The 20,608-nt window shown below is 45.8% G+C and overlaps 1 protein-coding gene across 2 annotated transcripts in view; it reads left to right on the top strand.

Annotated features, from left to right (window-relative positions):
* Positions 1-20,608, top strand: part of PCSK6 (proprotein convertase subtilisin/kexin type 6) — a 201,321-nt gene that overhangs the window by 137,665 nt on the left and 43,048 nt on the right. For both annotated transcript variants that reach the window (XM_036878645.2, XM_057494791.1), the window contains exons 12-13: positions 5,670-5,858; positions 9,590-9,726. In XM_036878645.2, coding sequence (XP_036734540.2) covers positions 5,670-5,858; positions 9,590-9,726 — 326 coding nt within the window. The remainder of the gene's footprint in view (positions 1-5,669; positions 5,859-9,589; positions 9,727-20,608) is intronic.

Genomic DNA, 20,608 nt, shown 5'->3' with positions numbered 1-20,608 from the left:
GGCGCGGGGGGGAGGAGTGGAATACATTGTTACATTGTTTCAATCTCAAGCACCCAAGCACTTTGTGATTCCTTTATATTCTGGAAGCCTAACAGAAACTTTGTTTCCTTGACTTTCTTAGCTTTCCTGGCTTCCTACCAAACTCGGAGGAGGGGAGGGATTTGAGAACTTTCTGTATATTTCCTCATCAGAACCATCACTACAACAGGAAATACAGGATTGGGTTCCTGGGAGCCTCTGGTCTAGTTTTCATCCATACAGAACCTTGTTTTATGTGTGTTTTTGTTTAAAGACACCTTATTTAATATTTAGTGCTGATTCATTAACATTGAACTCTCTCGCCAGCAGCACTGTAACTCATACCTGGACGAAGCCTATCTAACACCTGTTTTCTCTGTAAGGCCCGTTGCGACCTTCTGGCACTTAGGGACACTAGGTGGCATTCCAGCTCTAATGCTCGGGGACCATTTAAAATAGGGAAGCCACCAGAAAAAGCATCAAAAATGTGAAAAATGTGGCACTAACTAGACCACAAAAAAGATACTTCTTTACAAGTGTTGTATGCTTATTTACAGTTGAAACAAGAAGGCAACATTGTTTTGTTAGAACTCAGCTGGGAATGTGTGTATCTGGTGACCCAAATATTTTGCTGCTCTGCATATATCTACAAATAACTGCAAGTACATCTCAAATGTTAATTTGGGGGTTACAAATAAATTTTAGCAAGTAGGTGAATTTGCAAAGATGGAATCGTGAATCATGAAAGTTGCATAAATTTAAACATTATACATTAAAACACCTTACAACCTGATTAATCATGGATGGCATTGTCCAAATTTATGTACTGGGTTAACCTCTTTTTCTTTTTTTAGTTAAATTTTATTTCCAGCCTAAATGATGCACTGTGATTTGTTAATCAAAAGTAATTTCATCTAAGGAAAGCTCTAAATGTGAACTAATAGGAATAAGATAGTACATAGAATCTGTTTACCCAACTCAAACGACTGCCCAGTCAAGAAGGTTCCTCCTAGAACATAGATCTAAGAAGTGACTCAGGCTTCTTGCTATCTCCGTTCAGATGGCTCTGTGTTCTGCAGCAGACTGAGTTTCTTTCCTACCATTTAATTTAACAAGTCTGTCCCAGTTAACCTCTTCCCATTCCACTGAATACCCTTTAAGAGGTCTGTGAAGGGGTTTCCAGGTTGACCTTGTGATTGACCTGCTATTGTGATGGCCCTTGGCCCTGCAGGCACCTCCTCTCCTCCAGACAGAGGGAAGGACATTGCTGCCTTCCGATGCTGGTGGGTCTCCCATTCAGCATGATCTCAGATTCGTCTAACGAATTAGTCTAGCCTGCTCTTGCCCAGCCCTGCAGCTGGGCAAGGTGGCATTGCCCTGGAAATTCCGTGGGCCCCGTGGCTGAGCTGGAGAGAGGTCTTCCAGGGGGGAATGAGAAATACTGACTTGTCATTTTCCAGGTAGGGCAGAAGGATGAGTGGAGTGGTGGAGGGGTAGAGGGTTTCTGTCTGGGGCCCACCTTCCCCTACCCTTTCCCCTGACGCGTAGTTCACAAGTATAGCCAACATTTTGAAAGTTTGGGTTATGCCACTTCACTTTTACAAGAGACCTATGTTAGTACCAGTTTTTTCAAACAGAAAGAAATCCGAAAATCAAAGAGGATTTTTACTTTTAGGGAAAAAAGTGAAAATAGCCTTCAGCATTTGTTCTTCAGCGAGCTGTTGCAGAAGAGGGCAGCCCCAGCAGCGAGAGGGACCCTACCGCCCTCCCTCCCTGGGAACCCCACTCAGCATCTGGGCGTCCAGCTGCCGGAGCTGCGAACTGTGTCTTGTGAGCGTCTGTGCTTTATATTGATCTATTTTGTGCATCTGTTAGCAAGATGTGACCCCAGGTATCAGAAAAGCCTAAGAGAGGTTTTTTTGGGGGGTCTGGGGGCACTAAAAAATTTTTCACATAAATTAATGGTGATTGCTTCTTCACTTTATGCCATTTTGGCTCAGGAAAAGTTTCATAGGAACTACTTTCAGACAGCAGAGGAGACCTGTACTTGAAAATATTTCTTTGCTGCTGAATGGTATTCCAATGCCATAAGATTCTAGGTGTGATTTGGCAAGTGCCTTGAATTTAGCAAATTGTGACCTTTTCTACATATTTTCAAGATACGAGATGGTATTATGCATTGGAGAAAACCAGGTCCTAGGCAGTTGTCATGAAGGCCACTGTCTGTTAACACTCCGCTCCCACAGAAGGGAGCTGTGCAAGGACTTTAGGATGAAAGAAGAACATCTCAGTCTTAGTAATTAAGTCTGAAATGTGGTTCAACAGGAAGTGACAAGTCTCTGTCTGCAGAGACCTTTCAAAGTAGGGCAGCCTCCGTAAGCTTAAATATTGCTGGGTCTCTCTTGTGGGATCATTTAAGTCCTTGGGTTCCTTTAGGGCCCTAGGAAGATGGCTTTGTGCCCACAGACAACAATTTTAGACTCGAACAGCGGTGGAACATTTTCAGTTATCTTGGGAACTTTAGGATCTTTCTAAATCCATTTTCTTGATTGAAATACAGCTGAACTGTGTTCATGTGACAAAGATAATCCCTGCACGTGTTTAATCTAAAAAATGAATTGTGTAGCAGTTGACCTGCATTTTTTGTGTTATCTCTGAAATAAGAGTAGGATAGGAAATAACTTCTGTTTTTGTTTTTGTTTTTTCTTTCTTTCCACTGATGGTTCTTCATTCATCTTCTGCCTTGGAGTTAATCCCTACAAAGTGATGGCTTTTGATATCGCTTCTACTTGGAGTTTCTATCTGAAATACAGGAAATTTTCAGCTTAACATTCTGAAACATTTTGAAGCCTTCCCCACCTTCCTCTTTTAAAGGAAATTCAAAAGCCTCTTGACTTGGAATATTAGGTTATTTATTTCAACAGGAACAGTAGACATTAAACGTGGTGAAGACTAACTGCATATGAGAAAGGTCTCAACTCACTGTCCTTGAGGAGCTGTCCTGGGCTCCCACCTTCCCCTAGAACTTGCAGAAATGAGGAGGCCTGCCGGCTTGTTACTATGAGCTTACACAGTTAGAGATTTCATGAAAAAACTAATTGTTATAATTAGCCTTGTTCCCTGGGGGTGAGGGCTCCTTGCCCTCAACTGAGGGTAATGCCTTAGCTTTGAAAACCTAATCAAGCTAAGCCCCTAACTCCTGAAGGAACTCTGTGCTGCCCACCCCAAGCCAGCCACCCTGCTGACAGCAGCAGAATGGCCTCAGTGCATTAGACCAGCCAACCTTTCTAACCTCCAGTGCCTAACGTCCCTTAGCAGAAGTTAAAATGTCCAGTACAAGAGACTTAATTATTTCACTGGGCATTTAACACTCTCTGGATATTTTTTCACTGGGTGTTGATGCTGGGTGCTGGGCACAGGCAGGCAAGGGTGGGGTTTGATTGCAATTTCTTTCACCCTGTTTCTGTACTTGGAAATCCTTACACCTTGTTGTTAGGATTAAGGTTTCCTTGCTGGGATACCAAGTCTTTTTCTAGGGCAGAGTGATTGCTTCACCTCCCAATTAGCAAATGATTGGTGGGGCTGAGACAATGTCTTGCCAATGGGTTTCAGCCCCAGGCAAGTTCACTACGGATTCAGTGAGACCAAGGAATGGCAATGGAACATTCTTGGGGTAAAAGGGTTTATACCCAACTTTATTCCCATGATGGCAGGTCAGCCACTAGAATCCCGTCAACTCAGAGTAAGTCTGCATGTAGCAAGATGGTCTCTGCCTCTGGGCCTCTCTGCCCCTGCAGCCGTCCCAGTCTCTGTCCTCACTGCCACCACTCCAGCTTCTGCTCTCCTGTAGCAGTGCAGCCCTGCAGCCCTGCAGCCCTGCAGCCATGCAGCAACCCAGAGCACTGGGCGGAGCTCTTTAGAGTCAGTAACAATGTATTGCCCACGTGTGTGTGAGCAAGCCGACCAGGGCCAGGTGAGAATCCTGGCCATAGGAACCTTCACTGTCTCCACAGACAGTGTCTTAAACTTTGCTATGGCTTTTGTTTCTGTTTCACCTTGACCCTAATTCCTGTTAGGAGTTTGAAAGATGAGGCTTATTCCTGGGAGCCACACTTAATGAGTCTTCACACTGTGAGTCCCTTCTCTCCAACTCACCCACCTTGCCTTCTTAGTGCAGGGGACAGGGAATACTTCACCTGGAGACGTCTGTGGGCCCAGCTGGGCTGGAATGCTCTAGAACTTTCTGTTCTGTTCTGCATCTGCCCCAGCAGGGGTCTGCTGAACAGTAAACACAGACAGTAAAATACAGGAGAAGGCAATGAAAGAAGTCAGCACCTCTAAATCAGTTTATGATGCATGCAAATCATGTTTTCAAGTATTTACAGAGGCTCCGAGGGAATTACATCACTGTTTATAACTGTTTTGATTGTTTTTTTATGGCTCAGGCCCTGTAGAGCCAAGAGATATAATTCCTGAGATGTTGAACCCATACTTCAAGCCTCCCCTCCTGAGAGGAAAGTTGGGGCATAATGGGAAAAGTGCTCCTCCTAATAAACTGAGCACTGGCTAGCAGTGGGGGATTATTAATGTGCTGCCGGGCAGTGGGAAGTCCTGTCTTCAGTTTACAAGGCGTCGGCGTGAGCCACAGTGGCTCAACATATGTGGGGTGGCCCAGCCTGGATGTGGGAGCAGCTCCCATGTGCAGGCTTTGTGTCTGCTTTCTCTGTGGAAGTTGTTGGAAAATTCTGGTGGGACTGACTTGTGAATGGTTGGAACTCGGTGCTTGTCTTCTGATTCCAACCCCTATGGTGAAACTGCCCTGCACTTATAAAGAGAACCCCATGCAATCCTATCAGAGGGCGAGAGAGGAAGGGGATCCCAGTCTTCATGCGGGACAGTTGGGGGCCGCCAGCTCCTATCCATCCTCTGTGACTCTGGTCCAGACACTACATTCTCAACCCGTCCATTTAGCACCAGGGGCCAGTTCTGTCCTGGGCTCCTTCTCCAACTCTTTCCTGGCATCTTGACACCAGTGTGGGTCCCCACAAGCATTCTTGTGAGGCAGTATGACACAGAAGTGGAGGCAGTGGGCTCTGGAGCCTCAAACCCCAGCTCTGTTTCTCAGTAGCTGTGTGACCTTGGGCACGATCCTTGACCTCTCTCTGGATTAAATAGATTAATGCTTCTAAATGCTCAGACTGGTGCCTACTGTCCAGTGCCCAGCATGCAGTCAGCTCAGGAAATGTTTGCTGTTGTGATTCAGCATCATGACATATTTTCAAGGCCGATTTTGGAAACAAAGTAGTGGGGTTTTAAAGCCTTGCAGAGCCTCGGTGGTTGAGGAAATGAGCTGGCCGAACGCTGCTTGGGGAGAAGCCACCTCCTGGGCACCAAGGGGGGTGCCGATCACTGGGTGTGTCAGCTGAGTCTTCCCAAGAAGCCATTCTAGAAATCTCTCTAAGCAAATTCCAGAATGACAGACGTCTTCTGGGCATGTGATAAAACTCAACTAGTAGCATCTGAGAGCAAGACATCCGGTGGAAGCTCTTTCTGGCGTATCCCTGGCACACAGGGAAGGCCTGAATCCACTGCCCTCGTGTGAGACTTAGAGCCTCTGGTGCCCAGTACTGAGCTCCTCACTCCTCTCCCAGGAGCATCCCCGTGGTGCAGACGCTGCGGGCCACCACCCTGACCACCGCCTGCGCCGACCGTTCAGACCAGCGTGTGGGTTACCTGGAACACGTGGTGGCTCGAGTCTCTATCTCCCACCCACGCCGAGGAGACCTCCAGATCCACCTGATTTCTCCCTCAGGAACCAAGTCTCAACTTTTGGCAAAGAGGTAAGGCCAGGCTGGTCCAGGGTGGGATCTGGTGCTCACCATGAGGGCCTGTCCAGGCCAAGGTCACAGCCTCCCTGCAAGGCACCCTGGGATGAAGGCTCGTTGGTCCCGCTAGCTGCTTCCCCTTGGAGACACTGACATGCAGGCCCCACAAACCTGAAAACGAGCTGCCTGAAACCCGGGCCCCAACACTCCTGGACAACTCGTTTTTAGGCAGTAACGACAGAGGGTTTGTGGTGGTTCTGCTGTGTGGCAGAGTGATTTATGGAATTCCGGCTATGAGTTAATTGCTCTTAGAAGTGCATTGAAGATCATTTTTATCATTAATTCGACATTTTAAGTGAGAACGTGTATCAGAGGGGCACTATTTTGTTTCCAGAAGCTTGTCCTGCCCTGTCGGGGGTTTTGTGCTTTAGGACCTGCGTAGGCACAGGCCCTGCTCTGTGGGAGTCACAGCTGGGCCTGTGTGGGGTGCTCAGAGGCTGCTTGCTGCTGAATTCTGGACCACGTGCCTCAAAGGGCCCCTGTTTCGCTGGAGCACTGAGAAACAGGCCTGAGTTCTGGAGCTTCAGGCAGTTTGCAGAAAACAATGAGTCGTTAGCAACAAGGAGAAGCACTTTGATGCCATTTATGCGACTTGCAGAAACTTGGAGGGAAGGGACTTCCAGGAGCTTGGGGCAAGTTGCGGGGCTGGAAGTAGGTTTCAGAGACAGATTAGCATTTCTAGCTTCTCTTGAAAAATACAACTGGCAACTGTGTCCCCCACCCTCTCATTAAGCACCCTGAGACTGCCCTGCCTGCTGGACTGCGGCCCCCCTCCCTGCTTGCCCTATGAGCCTATTTGACTCCTCAGTTTCCAGGCTGTAGGACTCAGAAGTGGGGGCTGAGTGTAAGCCTCCATTCAGGACCAGGCAGGAGCTGCGTTCTTTCTTAACTCCCGTTCCACTCCTCCTCTGCTTTGCATAAGACAGAGATCGCCCTGCAGCAATGTAAGGCAGACACACCTCGGTCTGAGGGAGTGGGGAGCTGTACTGTGCCCCCAACTCCCCAGCAGCTGGCTGGTGGGACGGCAGGCAGCGGGCAGTGGGTTTGTCCTTGGTATGCTGGGACCAACGCAGAGACCAGATCCTGGCTTCACGGGTTTTCAGACTTGGCCTCCAACCTCAGCCCCTACCGGCTTCCACCCTCCTTGCACAAGAGCAACACCGGGCATCTCTCCCTCCTGAAGGTAGGCCGAGGCCACACTCTGCCTTTGCTCATAGGAGATAAGCAAGGGTGTGAGGAGTTTGAGAGTACCAGCTGGCAAGCTGCAGCTTAATGCTATTTTGCAACCAGGGTTGTTTTTATTATAGTATTATTATTATTATTATTATAACTTTTAGAGATTTCATCTAAATGCCTGAATTTCTAACATTTCTTTAAAAACTGGAAGCTCTCCAATATGGATCCTCATTTCCTGCACAAAGACTAGGCTGTAGCTGGGCAGATGAGTGGTTCTACTTCAGTGCCCCATGTCTCTGTCCTGGCACCAGCACCGAGGCCAGGCACAAGTTCCGTGTCTCTGGGCTCTGGTGAAGTCACCCTGCTGGGGCCCCCCAGGCCGGACACCAGGAGGCAACTGAGGTGGTGACCCCTGACCTCAAGGCAGGAGCTAGGTGCTGGTGTCAAATGACTTGGGTTGGCAACAGCCATGGTAAAGCTCAGGGGTCAAGGCGATGGACAGCAAGCAAGCAGGGTAGTAGTGACCTGCAGGACCTCACACCAGCATCACAGCCCAGCTCCTTCACTTCCCGGCTGGGTCCCCACTTCTCTCTATTCCTCACTCTGGGAATGTCATTTTATCCCCGTCACAGTCAGGAATATTGCAAGAACTGATGTGATGATATAGAGGAAAATGCTTGGCCCAGCGCCCTTCCTGGGTGCCCTTCCTGTCCTGCTTACTTACATCTGTCTGTCTACCTGACATGCGAGAACCTCCCAGCATCCCCCGTGCTCCTCCCCCCACCCCCGCCCACTCTGTTTTCTTTCCCTTCCCCCAGCCATCCTTCTGCTCAGGCCCAGTGCTGGAGCCCCTGGGATGGCAGAGCGCAGGCCCTGTGGATTCCTTTGGCTCATTACTACCCATTTGCTGGGAGTCGCTGTATGTGTGCCGCCAAGCCCTTCACATGTGCCCCGAGGCCCTTGGGCAGTCCCCTGAGTCTTGGGAAGTTGTTTTTTCCCAAGTCACAGATCGTGTGTTTATATGATGAGTTTGTGTTTTAGGATCTATTACCCTCCACTTTATTTCACATCTTGCTTAATTCGGCAGCTTTTCAAGTTGCCAGATTTTTTTCACCAGGAAGTAAGTTGACATTCTAAGTGCTTCAGACAGTTTGTCTTTGTCCTCTGCCCAGGGCGTTGGATTCAGTTTGGCATCGTGTAAAAATCAGCTTTGACCTTTGCAGTTTCTTCGAAGAGAGTACAGGGTGCCCCCTCTCCTCACTCTTCTCTGTGCAAAGAATGGTCCCGTGATAGACAATTTCATTCATTGGCTGTTCAGAGCACCCCCAAATGGGGAACTGAGGATTACGTTACACAAAACATACGTATCTGAATTTCTAATGAGCAGTAAAGAACATGGGGATGCAGGGCATGAATGAGTTGGAGACCTCTTAAATACCTGTTAAAAAAAAAGTTGTTCCAAAGTAGAGATGGAAAATCAGACTGGGAAGGAGGAGGAAAAGATAACAACATGGAATAGTTTCTTCTAAGGAGAGAAGATTGAGGGGGGCCCTCAGTGTTGGAAAGAGAGTGCTCATGAGCTGCTGCCTGTTTCTGCTCAAACCAAACATGAGCAAAGCGGCCAGAGCTGGAGTCCCAAGAAAGACCATCAGGTCTGGAAGAACCAAGAGAGGCTCTGCAGGACCTGCCAGGGGAGGCCGGTCGGCCGGAGGGAGCTTCTGTTCCTCGCCAGCCGCCTCCCAACCAGTTAAGCCCTGGAGATAATGGGACAGTACTTTCCCCGCAAGTTTGGGTAGTTGTACGTTTTTCCTTCTTTCTGTTGTGGAGGACAGCACCAGAGCTGGCTCTAAGACAAGCGTGCAAGTTTCGTTCATACCACAAACCAGGGTTTTTGAAAGGCTTCCTTTTTGATGCCCTTGGGGCTTAAGTAAAAGAATCCTGAGGCCCAGACTTTGTCTGCTTATTTGCAATCAGGCATTGGGGTCCTGGGCTCTGTAGGATTGCTCTGGGGTGGGAAGGGACCAAGCACATTCTGAAGGAACATGGGGATGGAGGGCATGGGTTGGAGACCTCTTAATTACCTGCTGGTGATGGAAAGACGAACAGGGGTCAGAATGTGGTTCCAGCCCAGCTGGTTCCTGGCAATTTGACTTGTATAGCAAATCACTACACCTGCATCTCTCCCTGTGTAAATTAGGATGGGAGGGAGGCGACCACCACTGACCTGCCTGCCTCTCAGAGTGTCTGGGAGACCCAGTGAGATAGTGGAGGTGAGCCTGCTGTCTAGTGCTGTGTCATAATGCAAGTCACCCTTTCAGCAGCCCCTTTGCATCAGCTGGGGCCAGGCCTCTTGACCCTGTTCTCACACCTGCTGTCCTTGAGGTGCTGTTCAGCAGAACCTACAGTCACCTGAGGAATTCTGAGGCAAGACAGAGCCTCTCTTGGACTGGTCCCCCACCCCCAACCGCTTTCTGGACCCCCGTGTTCTGACCCCAGGTCTCCAATTGCAGATTGCTGGATCATTCCAACGAAGGGTTTACAAACTGGGAGTTCATGACCGTGCACTGCTGGGGAGAAAAGGCTGAGGGGGAATGGACCTTGGAAATCCAAGACATGCCGTCCCAGGTCCGCAACCCAGAGAAACAAGGTCAGTGCTCTCAGGAATTTCATGACCACTTCTGTATTTCGACCCTTTTGTTAACTATGGATTTTTATTTAATTTCAGTGTCTCTGGTAATTCTTTTTTTTTTTTTGAATGGAGGTAAAATTCACATAATACGAACTTCATCATTTATAATTAACTGGCTTTTTAGTACATTCACAATGTTATGCAACCATCACCACTACCTAATTCCAGAACCTTCTCATCACTCCAAAGGGAAATCCCATACCCATCTGTGTTCCACAGTGGCTAGACCATTTTATATTCCTAGCACATATATATGAAGGTTTTAATTTCTCTGCATTCTCATCAACACTTGCTATTTCCATTTTTTAAAAATTATAGCCATCCTAGTGGGTGTGAAGTGGTATATCCCTGTGGCTTTAATTTGCATTTCCCCGATGGCCAGTGATGCTGGGAATCTTTTTATGTGCTTAATGGCCATTTTTATATCTTCATTGGAGAAATGTCTCTTTAAGTCTTTTGTCCATTTAAAAATTGAGTGGTTTCCCTTTTATTATTAAGTTATAAGAGTTCCTTAGGTATTCTGGGTACTAGATCCTTATCAGATACATGGTTTGCAAACTTTTTTCTCCCATTTTGCGGGTTCTTTCACTTAATCAATACTGCCTTTGATATGCACAAGTTTTTAATTTTGCTGAAATTTCAGTTTATTTTTTCTTTTGTTGCTTGTGCTTTTCGTGTCATATTTAAGAAGCCATTATCTGATCTAAGGTCACAAAGGTTGAAACTTATGTTCTCTTCTTTTTCTAATATAATTTATAGGTTTTACCGTTTTAACTCTTAGTTTAGGACTTTGATCCATTTTGAATTCATTTTTTTTTAGAGTGTGAGGTAAGAGCCTAAATTCATTGTTTTGCACATAGCTATCCAGTTGTCCTGGGACTGTTGGTTAAAAAGACTATTATTTCCCTCATTTATTAAATGATTTTGGCATCCTTGTGTCATAGATTGTCCATGGATGTATGAGTTTATTTCTGGACTCCCAGGTCTGTCCCTACCTATGCCAGTATCACCCTGGTTTGGTTACTGTAGCTTTGTATATATTTTGAAATAGGGCACTAGGAGTCCTTCAATTTTGTTCTTCCTTTTCAAAATTGTTTTGGCTATTTGGGGTCCTTTGCAATTCCATATGGATTATAGGATCAGCTTGTATCAATCTCTGGAATAAAGGTCGGAATTCTGACAGGGATTTCATGGAATCTGTAGGTCAGTTTGGGGAGTATTGCCATATTAGCAGTACTGAATTTTCTGATCCATGAATAAGGGTGTATTCTCATTTATTTAGATTCTCTAATTTTTTCAGCATTGTTCTATAGGTTTGGTACATACACCTTATACTTCCTTGGTGGGATTTGTTCCTAAGTATTTTTGTTCTTTTTAATGCTGTTGTAAGTGGGATGGTTTTCTTGATTTTGCTTTCAGGTTATTTGTTTCTCTGGTAATTTTACAACCTTTCATACCTCTCCATTTGGTTAATAATCATTTATTTAACTGGTTCTTTATTGAACTTCTACTATGAGCCAGGCGTGGACCTAGGTGGCGGAGCTGCAGTAGGAAAGAGAATGAGAATGAGCATCATGTCTCGTTCCGCAGGCGCCCACAAGGGCTCTGTGGCCTTCCCGTAGCTCTCTACCGGACCCGTGGTGACGTCCGTGGACCACACTCCAATCTCGCTTTTGTGGGGGAGCTTCCCGGAGGTTTGCGGGCGTTGTTCTATTGTTTCCTACAGTCTGCTTCATCATCCTAGAACCTTCCCCTGCCCTGGCCCTTTTCTGATTTTCTGTGAAACACAGTTTGGGGGGATTTTTTTTTTCCCAGAGAGAATAAAAGGGCACTGATTTGTCTTATGTAGAAAATTGACCTTAAATCATCAAATCATCTATAAGGTTTCCCTGCCCCCAGAAAAATAGTCACTTTTTTACCTTGACAATAACAAATAACTTGTGCAAAAATGATACTGTAACAAAGTCGAGAAATATAAAAATGTAAAATTTTAGATCACTTGAAATCCATGTATTGTAAAAGTAGAAACTCCTAAATTCTTCTAAAAGCCCCAAAGTATACTGGCCTACTGTTAAAAGTAAGGGGTTGACTTCTCATGCTAAGTGCACAGGCAGGCATTCCTTGCTCCCCAGGCACAAAACAGCATCAGAACACCAGCGCCCACTGCTGCCTGCGTGGGAGGCTGGCTCTGTGAGGCTGGCAGCTGCATCCACACGGATGGAATGCATCCGTGGAGCTGTGCAAACACACGATGCAGCTCGTCCGTCTGCAGCTGAGCCCACGTCTATAGCAGGGAATTGCATGCACATCATCATGATTCTGGGAAGTGTTTACATTTCTAAGAACTTTGTGGTCCAGAGTCCCCCTCTGGACATTGTCCTCAGCTATGAAATGGAGCTGAGCTAGATGCTGTCTCTGAAGCAGTGGCCCCTGTGGCATGTCCACATGCTGGAAGAGGATTTGCTGGCCTGAGGTTACCCCCTTCCCTTTCTCTAGTCTGCCCAGATCCCACTCCTCTTGCAGACCTGGATGGAGACATCCTCCTCCTGCAGGGGTGGGATGGGTGGGGAGCAGGCAGGCACCTGGGAGGCACCCAGACCCCCTAGGCCAGCGCCTTCTCTGGGAGGATTATCAACATGCAGGTGTTAATGCTGTGTGTCTGGTTGTGCCCAAGATCCTGCAAGACCGGCTTGTGCCAGGCTTTGGGGAACATTGAGAGATTGGTGGGGAGCCACTGAGGGATTTACAGCAGAGAAGAGAGATGATCTGAGGTTCGTGTTGACAGTCTCACTCTGCCAGCTTGGCCAGAACAGACTGACATGTGATTGGAGTGGGGATGGGCAGAGGCAGGGAGGCCAGTTAAGAGGCTGTCCCAATATGAGTGAAGGTGACTTGGAGGCATTTAAAGTGGTCAGATTCCAAAAGTCGGGTTGGGAGGATCTGCTGCCGGGTCAGACGTGGACTGGGAGGGAAGAGAGAGAGCTTTTGGCCTGTGCAGTAGAAGAATGGGGCTGCGGTTTCCTAGACCTTGAACACAGCAGGGAGAGCGGGTGCTGGAAAGTCGATCAGGAGCTCAGTGGGGGCTGGTTTAATCGAAAGTGCCCAAGGCAGATCCGGGGAGATGTGCACCTTGAGGTCCGGGGGCTGCTGGGACTGGAAATACACACGTACATGTTTTCAGCAAACAGCTGGTATGGAAAGGCACAAGTGTGGACAAGCTGGCTGCAAGGGGAGTGGGGCACCCTGAACCCTCCTGGGTGTGGGCACTGAGAGGAAGTCTCGTTACGTACATAATAATGATTTCACGGGGGCAGGTACAAAGCTGTGGGGTCACTTGGGTACCACAGCACAGGCCATGCATCTTCCCCACACCCTGCCTGCCACCTCGGCTCCCACTCCTGCTTGCACAGCACTCGCCAGCTCTGCGCTCACCTTTCACACTGATCTTTGTTCACCTGTATGGGTCCTCATAGGTGCCCAGTAGGTGTTTGGTTGCTGAATGAGCACAGGTGGAACCTTTCATGTCAACACATGACCAGATGCTGTGCACCCTGCAGAGGACACATGCTTAGTGATCAATACAAGGGGTACTTCCAGAGGGTGGCCCCGAATTAAATCCTGAAACAGGCCAGTGTCCACCCTCAGGCATGGTTAGACTCAGGGTCTGGTTGAGACAGGAAGAGGATAAACATCTCCTGGTGTCTTCTGGCTCTGACCTTCTGTGACTCACTGGACTTTGGGGGAGTGGGATACACTGTCACAGAGAGGGTGCCCCTTTCTGCAGCAGCTCCTGCAGTGGCTTAGCCTGAGATTTACTTTGCAGAGAGCTGCTGTGCCTGAGGTGGTCTTTGCAGAAACAAGGTCAGGCAAGTGGCCTGCCACTGTTGATGGGCGCTAAGCCCATCTTCCTGTGCAAGGCAAGCACGGGTCCCTCTCTTGTCACTGCATGCTCAGCACATCCAGGCATTAGTGCCTCCTCCCCAGCACAAGACGGAGTCAGGGTCATGCCACCAGCATCTCTCCAGGGAGGTAGGAGAGAGGGAAAAAAAAAGAATGAGAACTATCTTACATCCAGTCTGCCTTTCGAAGCAGGCCAATCCCCAACACTGCCGTGTTCAGGTCAGGCTGGTGATGCCTGCTGGGGACCTCAATCCGGGAAGGTGACACCTGATGACTGAGGTTTCCCACTGTCTCTGGTATTCTGGATCCCAAGGGAAATGCAGGCCAGGAGCTGCCCTCTCAGCTTTGCTTGTGCCGAGGGTGTGATTGACCCCGCTGGGTATGTCCTTCCCTCCCTGGTTGTGTGGTCAGGGTGGCCCCTAGGGACCAGGTCACTACTGGCCTCGGTGCCAGGAATAGTGCCAAAAATAGCAAACACAAAGGCACTGAACCCAGAAAAAAACAACACCCTTCTCATTTTCTCTATGGTGATTCTGAGAACCTGTTCTTGGGGCGAGGCACTGCATTTCCGTGTTGTTCATTTCAATCTCCCTCAAATCTCTGCAACTTAATTGCTTAAAAAAAAAAAGAAAACCAACTCAGTTCCAATGGTGTGCTGTGTAAAAATACTTGAAGATACCAGCTAAGCCCTGGGAGTTACTAAGTAATTAAATCATATGAATGATATGCTGCTAGCTCAGATAATATTCATGTCCTGTCAAATTGCACTTGGTTTATGCCATTAGTTTCAAAACTAGTTTTAAAAAACTAAGTAACAGATTAGTCATCAGTTTTCCTCTTTAGCTCCTGGGCCAAAGGAAGGGTGCATTTTCTCCCAGGATCATTCTCCTCCGGGAGACAAGTTAGGATTGGAACTAAGTGCACATCCTGTTTACAGCTGTGTTGCATTTGTGAGTGGCTTTTCATTCATTCCTGCATCCAGCACATGTTTACTGAGCTCTAATTAGTGCCACATCTAGGGACACAAGGACCCTGCCCCTCACTGGGAAAGCAGGCTTGGGTCCAAGTGTGGGAGTGGGGGCTGGGGCAGGGAGCCTGGCATCTGGGGTGGGTGCATGAGCCCAGCAGCCATAGAGAGCCTGTAGGGCCTGAGATGGGTCGCTGGTGACAGTGTGGTCAGAGCAAAGGTCCCATTTTTAGAGAAGTACGGCTGCATTTTAGAAAGTTTCCATCTAGAATGCTCAGCGTTTTAAGTTAGGCTTTCTGAATGCAGAAAGTTTCAGTTCTCTGGGAAAACTGCGTGCTTCATTCTGCGTCTGGCATGGAATAGGCCCGGGATCAGCCCTTTGGCCTCCACCTTTCCCGAATCACGGTGTCTTAGTCGGTTCAGGCTGCTATACCAAAGTGCTGTAGATGGGGTGGCAACAGAAATCTATCTCTTTCAGTTCTGGAGGCTGGGAAGTCCAAGATCAGGCTGCCAGCATGATCAGATTCTGCTTGTAGATGGTTGTAGATGGCTGCCTTCTTCTCCTTCTATCCTCACATGGCCAAAGGAGAGCAAGCTAACTCTCTGGGGTACCTTTATCAGGGTGCTAATCCTATTCATGAGGGCTCCACCCTCCAGACCTAATCACCTCCCAGAGGCCCCACCTTCTGACATCATCACATGGGGGGTAGGTTTCAGCATGTGAATGTTGGGAAGCAGGAACATTTGGTCCGTAATAACACCGGGCCTCAGTGCTTGGCCTCCTCTCCTGCAAGATGAGACTGAACACATGCTCCTCAGGGGTTATATGGAAGGTGATGACACAAGTAATTGAGGGTAGGGGTCCCCCCACCCTTCCTTCCCCACCTCAGAGCCCCACTTGGTGGTCACACCTGGGGCACTAGGCAGAGCCCGTGCACGTGCACCACTCAGGGCAGACTCCCTGCCGGGCGGGCATCCTGCTCAGCCCCCAAGGCCAGGGAAAGGCCCAGCACCCGCTCATGACCTGGAGCCCCTGCAGCACCCTGATGCATGTGGCACCATGGCTCCTCCCCTGCTCAGCTGGGATGGGACCTGGCTTTGAACTGCCCCAGAGAGGTCTTTGTTCATTCACTCATCACATGCTGACTTAGACTGCACACCTGCTGCATGCCAGGTCTGCTAGGGCATACGTCATTCTGCACCTGCATTCCGCCCCAGGGACCCAGCACAGTGCCCTGCAGGAGAGCTCAGCCAGGGCTGTGGTTTGTGTCTTTGTGGGGCTCAGACTTCCTTTGTAACCACAAACCCACCTGAATAGATAGGGCACCTCCCACCACCTTCCCCTGCCAGGGGGAGGTGTGAGGCATCAGCTGTAAATGGCAAACATAATCAAGCATGTTTTCCAATCCTCCTCTGTAATGGACACCATGTATCTTATTTCATGGCCCCAGTGCTTTAGTTTTACATACTTGGTATTCACACAGTAATAAATAAACTGCCTGAGAGAAGTGATGGCATTTTAAAAACTTCTGTGTCATTTTCTTGAACTCAGAGAATTCACTTTTTCTCCCTGATTAGAATTTCTCATTTTTCTCTAATCCTCCCTCTGTTTCTAAAAGAACAGCAACCCACATGTGCCAGGCTTTTCTTGGTTTTATCAGCATTTCAGATTCCCGCTGGTATAGGGAGGAAGTCAAATTTATCAAAGGAACAAAAGAAGAATAGGATGACAATTAGTGCTTATTACGTATTTTTCACTAGGTGCTGGGTATAAATTTATCTTATTAAAAATCAGCATAGACTCAGGGTGTCTTAAACAGAGTGATAGCTGATAATAAGCAGTTAAAGCTTATGAAAAAAATTCTTATTGCCAGTGATACATACTATCATATTTACAAGTGAAGTGTTAATGATGTCTGGGATTTGCTTTCAAGTCCTCTGGGAGGCGTGGGGTGAGGGAGTGGAGTGGCGAGGAGGGGATGGAGGAAGAAACATTGGCGAAACAATGATTGTTGGGATTGCGTGCTCGGGACATAGGGATTCATCGTGCTGTTTTCTCTATTTTGTGTTTTCTTGAAAATCTCCATCATGAGAAGTTTTAAAAAACACATTTCTTCCAAAGAGGTCAGAATGAAAATCTCTCGTAGAGATTTAGATTGCACAATTAAATAAAATAGCATACAGATACAGTTGCTTTAGAGGACATATACCTCAACTCTACATATGTGTATGAGAAAATAAACATGTTCAGTGTGCCACTGAAGAACTGGTTTCATGGAACTAGTTGATTTGGGCTTTCTAACCTCCAGACAGTCAATCTTAAATTTAGGAATAAGGCAGAGTACCAAACTCTGTGTGTGTGTGTGTGTGTGTGTGTGTGTGTGTGTGTGTGTGTGTGCGCACATGCATTTATGGATGGGAGTGGGTATTAGGTATAAGTATATATGTGAGCATGGGGGTATGTATGCATCTGTAGGTATGTGTATACACATGCATGTATATATGTGGGTACTATGTGTATATATAAATGCGTGTGCACATATGCCTGCATGGATAGGAGTAGGTATTAGGTGTATATTTATATGTGTATATGTGGATAAATATGTATCTGTGTGTATATGTGGACATGTGTATGCATATCTTGTGTATATCTGGGTATGTGTGTGTGTGCGTGTGTGAGTGTAGGTGGGTCATATGTGTGTGTGTGTATTTGATTGCTTTTAAAGAACCAGCATAGCATAGAGGCTGAGCTGTGGAGCCAGCCAGCTCAGCAGATCCACATCCTGCCACTTGCCCGCAATGGTGCTGGTCAGGTCATTTCCATTATCTGAGCCTTGAGTCCCCCTTCTGCATAGAGCATTTTCCCTTTTGGGAGAATTGATTTAAACTGTCATGTTAAGTGCTTAGTGTTGTTATTAACATGACTCCCCATAGCGATCTTTTTGTGAATGTTTTTATCTTCATTTTGTGGAGAGGAAGCTGGTTCCCAGCTCCGTCTAAGAGCTGACTGAGCTCACCCAGCCATCTGGGCACAGCCTGGAGTCAGGTGCGTCCCTTCTGATGGCAGCCAGGCCTCACACTGGCTCCAGCCCACGCGGTGAGCCCTCCCAGGCAGAGCAGGCAGCCCTGAGTTGATGTTATTCTGTTTAGCCCTGTGGCTGATTGTTTTCACGTGTCTGGATTTAGGACATTTTTGGCTGGATTTTTTACTTAAAGTGTTGTAATTAGAAGATACAGATCAAATGAAATATTAAGGACCAATAGGTGCCTTGTATGAGGAGCATGTGCTGTGTGCTAGGATCAGGATTCCTAGTAAGTGTTTCTCCTGAGAAGCTGCTCACCTAGGTTGAGATTTGAGACAGAATATGACTTTTGAGACCTTGTTTTGGCCAGTAGGTGTGGGTGCAGCCCTTTATTCTTTTTAAACTACCCGAGCACAATAGGCACTTAGAATAGATGGTTATTGATTTTTAAGGGTTTTTCCTATGTACTGTGTTCCTGGCTTCAATATCGTCAAGATAGCCATTCTTTACAAATTTTAACACAATCCCAGTCAATATCACCATGAAATTAAGGGGGTGAGAGGTGCTTGACTGAATGATTATAAAGTTTATCTGGAAAAGTGAGCACAGAAAGTAGAAATTCTGAAAAAATAAACTGCATATTTTAAACATAATTGTAACCTATAATAATTAAAATGGTATGGCCCTCAAGCTAGCATGGACACGTAAGTCAGGGAGATCAGAATAGACAGTCCACAAGTAGAACCATATAGATACACTAAGTGCAGCATTTCAAATTGGAGGGGAAAGGATGAAGTATTGATAAAAGCTATTAACAATTGGCCAGCCATTTGGAAAGGAAATCATTATTTTGGGAGATTTGTACACATAAAATTAGAAACTGTTGTTTGGCACAAATACCGTAAAATTAGAAAAATATTTATAAAATATTTTGTACAAATTCTAGTAATTCACAGATGGTCTTTTTCACTTCTTCATAGTCCAAGGGTTACAAACTTTTCCTGTAAAGGGTCAGACAGTTAATATGTTAGGCTTTCTGGTCACTGTAATCACTGTTCAACACTGCATTATAGTGTGAAAACAGCCATAGAAAATATATTAATGATTGGATGTACCATGTTCTAACAACTTTACAAAACAGGTGGTGGGTCTGGCCACCTGCCCTAACCTATTTACATGTTGCAGTTGAATTGAGTACTCTATTACCTGGTAATTAAGAAGCCTGTTTATTTGTGTATTATTTGAGGCAGCCTATCCCATCCCTATTTTCCCACCCATGGACCCATATTGTCCTATGTGCTGATAAATATTTAACACCAGTGCTCCAGGGAAATTTGTATGTGTGTATGTGTATATATAAAATTATGTGTGTATATATACATATATCACATAAGTTTATTATAAATTTCATTAATATAAAATATGTATAGCATATAATTTACAAATAATAATAAAATATCCACTATTCATATTAAATTCCATATAGCCAATTGATTCTCAGAGAATACTTTCATTGATTTTTGCCAAAGTCTTGTGTCTATAACCAACCTATGGTTGCAATTGATGAACAACTGTCTTTCCAACATAAATATAGGTCAGAACTTTATTTGTCAAGGACATGAGCAACTTCTTTGCTAAATTGGATGATAGTTTTCAAATATTGGAAGCGTATTTCCTCAATTTTTTAATGCTGTTTCCAATGTAGTGGCTACAGACGTAACACACTTTTAAGTTTAATTTGCATTATTAACATTTTCTACATCATTTTCTTAAGTCTAGAAAATCAACAAGAAATCAAGTCTTTATTTATAGTGTTTGTGAATTTCCATGTACAAATGCTCACACTGTGGCTGATTTCAAACTACCAACATGATGTCACTGAAAGCCGAGTTAGGAGGAGATAGGCAGTAGCCACCAGTAGATAGTATTTCCATTGTATGAGTTGAATAGATGTAAATAACCCCAAGGCATACATAATGATAAAATATAGTAAATTAATTAGGCAGTGATGATTTTTGAGTATTTGTTACCTTCATTTCCAATATAATTGATTTCATTGTAAGTTTATATAATTTAATTTTTAAAAACAGCTATGTTTAACAGTCAGCTCACAGATTTCCTTGAAAATGTTAACAATAAGCTCTATTAAGTCAATGTGAGCTGGCCTCACTGCATATTCAGAATCATATAGGTATAGGACTAGTTTTTCTTTTGGGATGACTGTACTTGAAGGGGGATGATTCAGTGTATGACCAAGACTCAGACCTAACATACCCCCACCTCACCCAAATTCCTCTTTATCTCAACAAAGCCAGCCCATCGCCAAGTAGGGCCTTGGTCTCTCCCCTGTCTCCCGCAGTACTAGACATCACAATCTGGAGCTCTTTCCAAGGCCCAGTGAGAGCAGTGAAGACTAGTTTAACTGCTATTTAATAAATCAGTTATTTTTCTGTCTAAACATTGCTAATCAGTGAACAGTTCTCATCTGAATTCTCAATATTCTAAAAAGTCATTTTTCCAAGGGGAAAATTTTTAAAAACAAATTTGGTATTTAAAAATTCAAATACACAGGCAGACCCCTTTTTATCTCTAACATCTCAACCCCTGTTGAGAAAGTAGGGTGTGACTGTTTAAGAACACAAATTTTAGGGCATGACAGAAGTGGGTTCAAATCCTGCTTCTGACACGTACATGACTTCTGCCAATTTGCTTTCTCTCTCTGAGCCTTAACTTCCGTGTCTAGAAAATGGGGTAACTCTTACCTTAAAGGAAGGTTTCTGGAATTGATGAGAAAGTGTTTGCAAACAGAGTTTTATAATGTGTTACAGCCTTCATATATAAAGAGTGCTTACAAATCACTAACATGCAAAAGTAAATTAGAAAAATATGCTAGAATATTACACTAGAAAATATGCACTAGAAAAATAGGCAAAGACACATGTCGAATTTA

This window comes from Manis pentadactyla, chromosome 18 (genome assembly GCF_030020395.1).
Source record: "Manis pentadactyla isolate mManPen7 chromosome 18, mManPen7.hap1, whole genome shotgun sequence".
NCBI classification, from domain to species: Eukaryota; Metazoa; Chordata; class Mammalia; order Pholidota; family Manidae; genus Manis; species Manis pentadactyla.
This window is presented reverse-complemented; position numbering and strand designations above follow the sequence as displayed.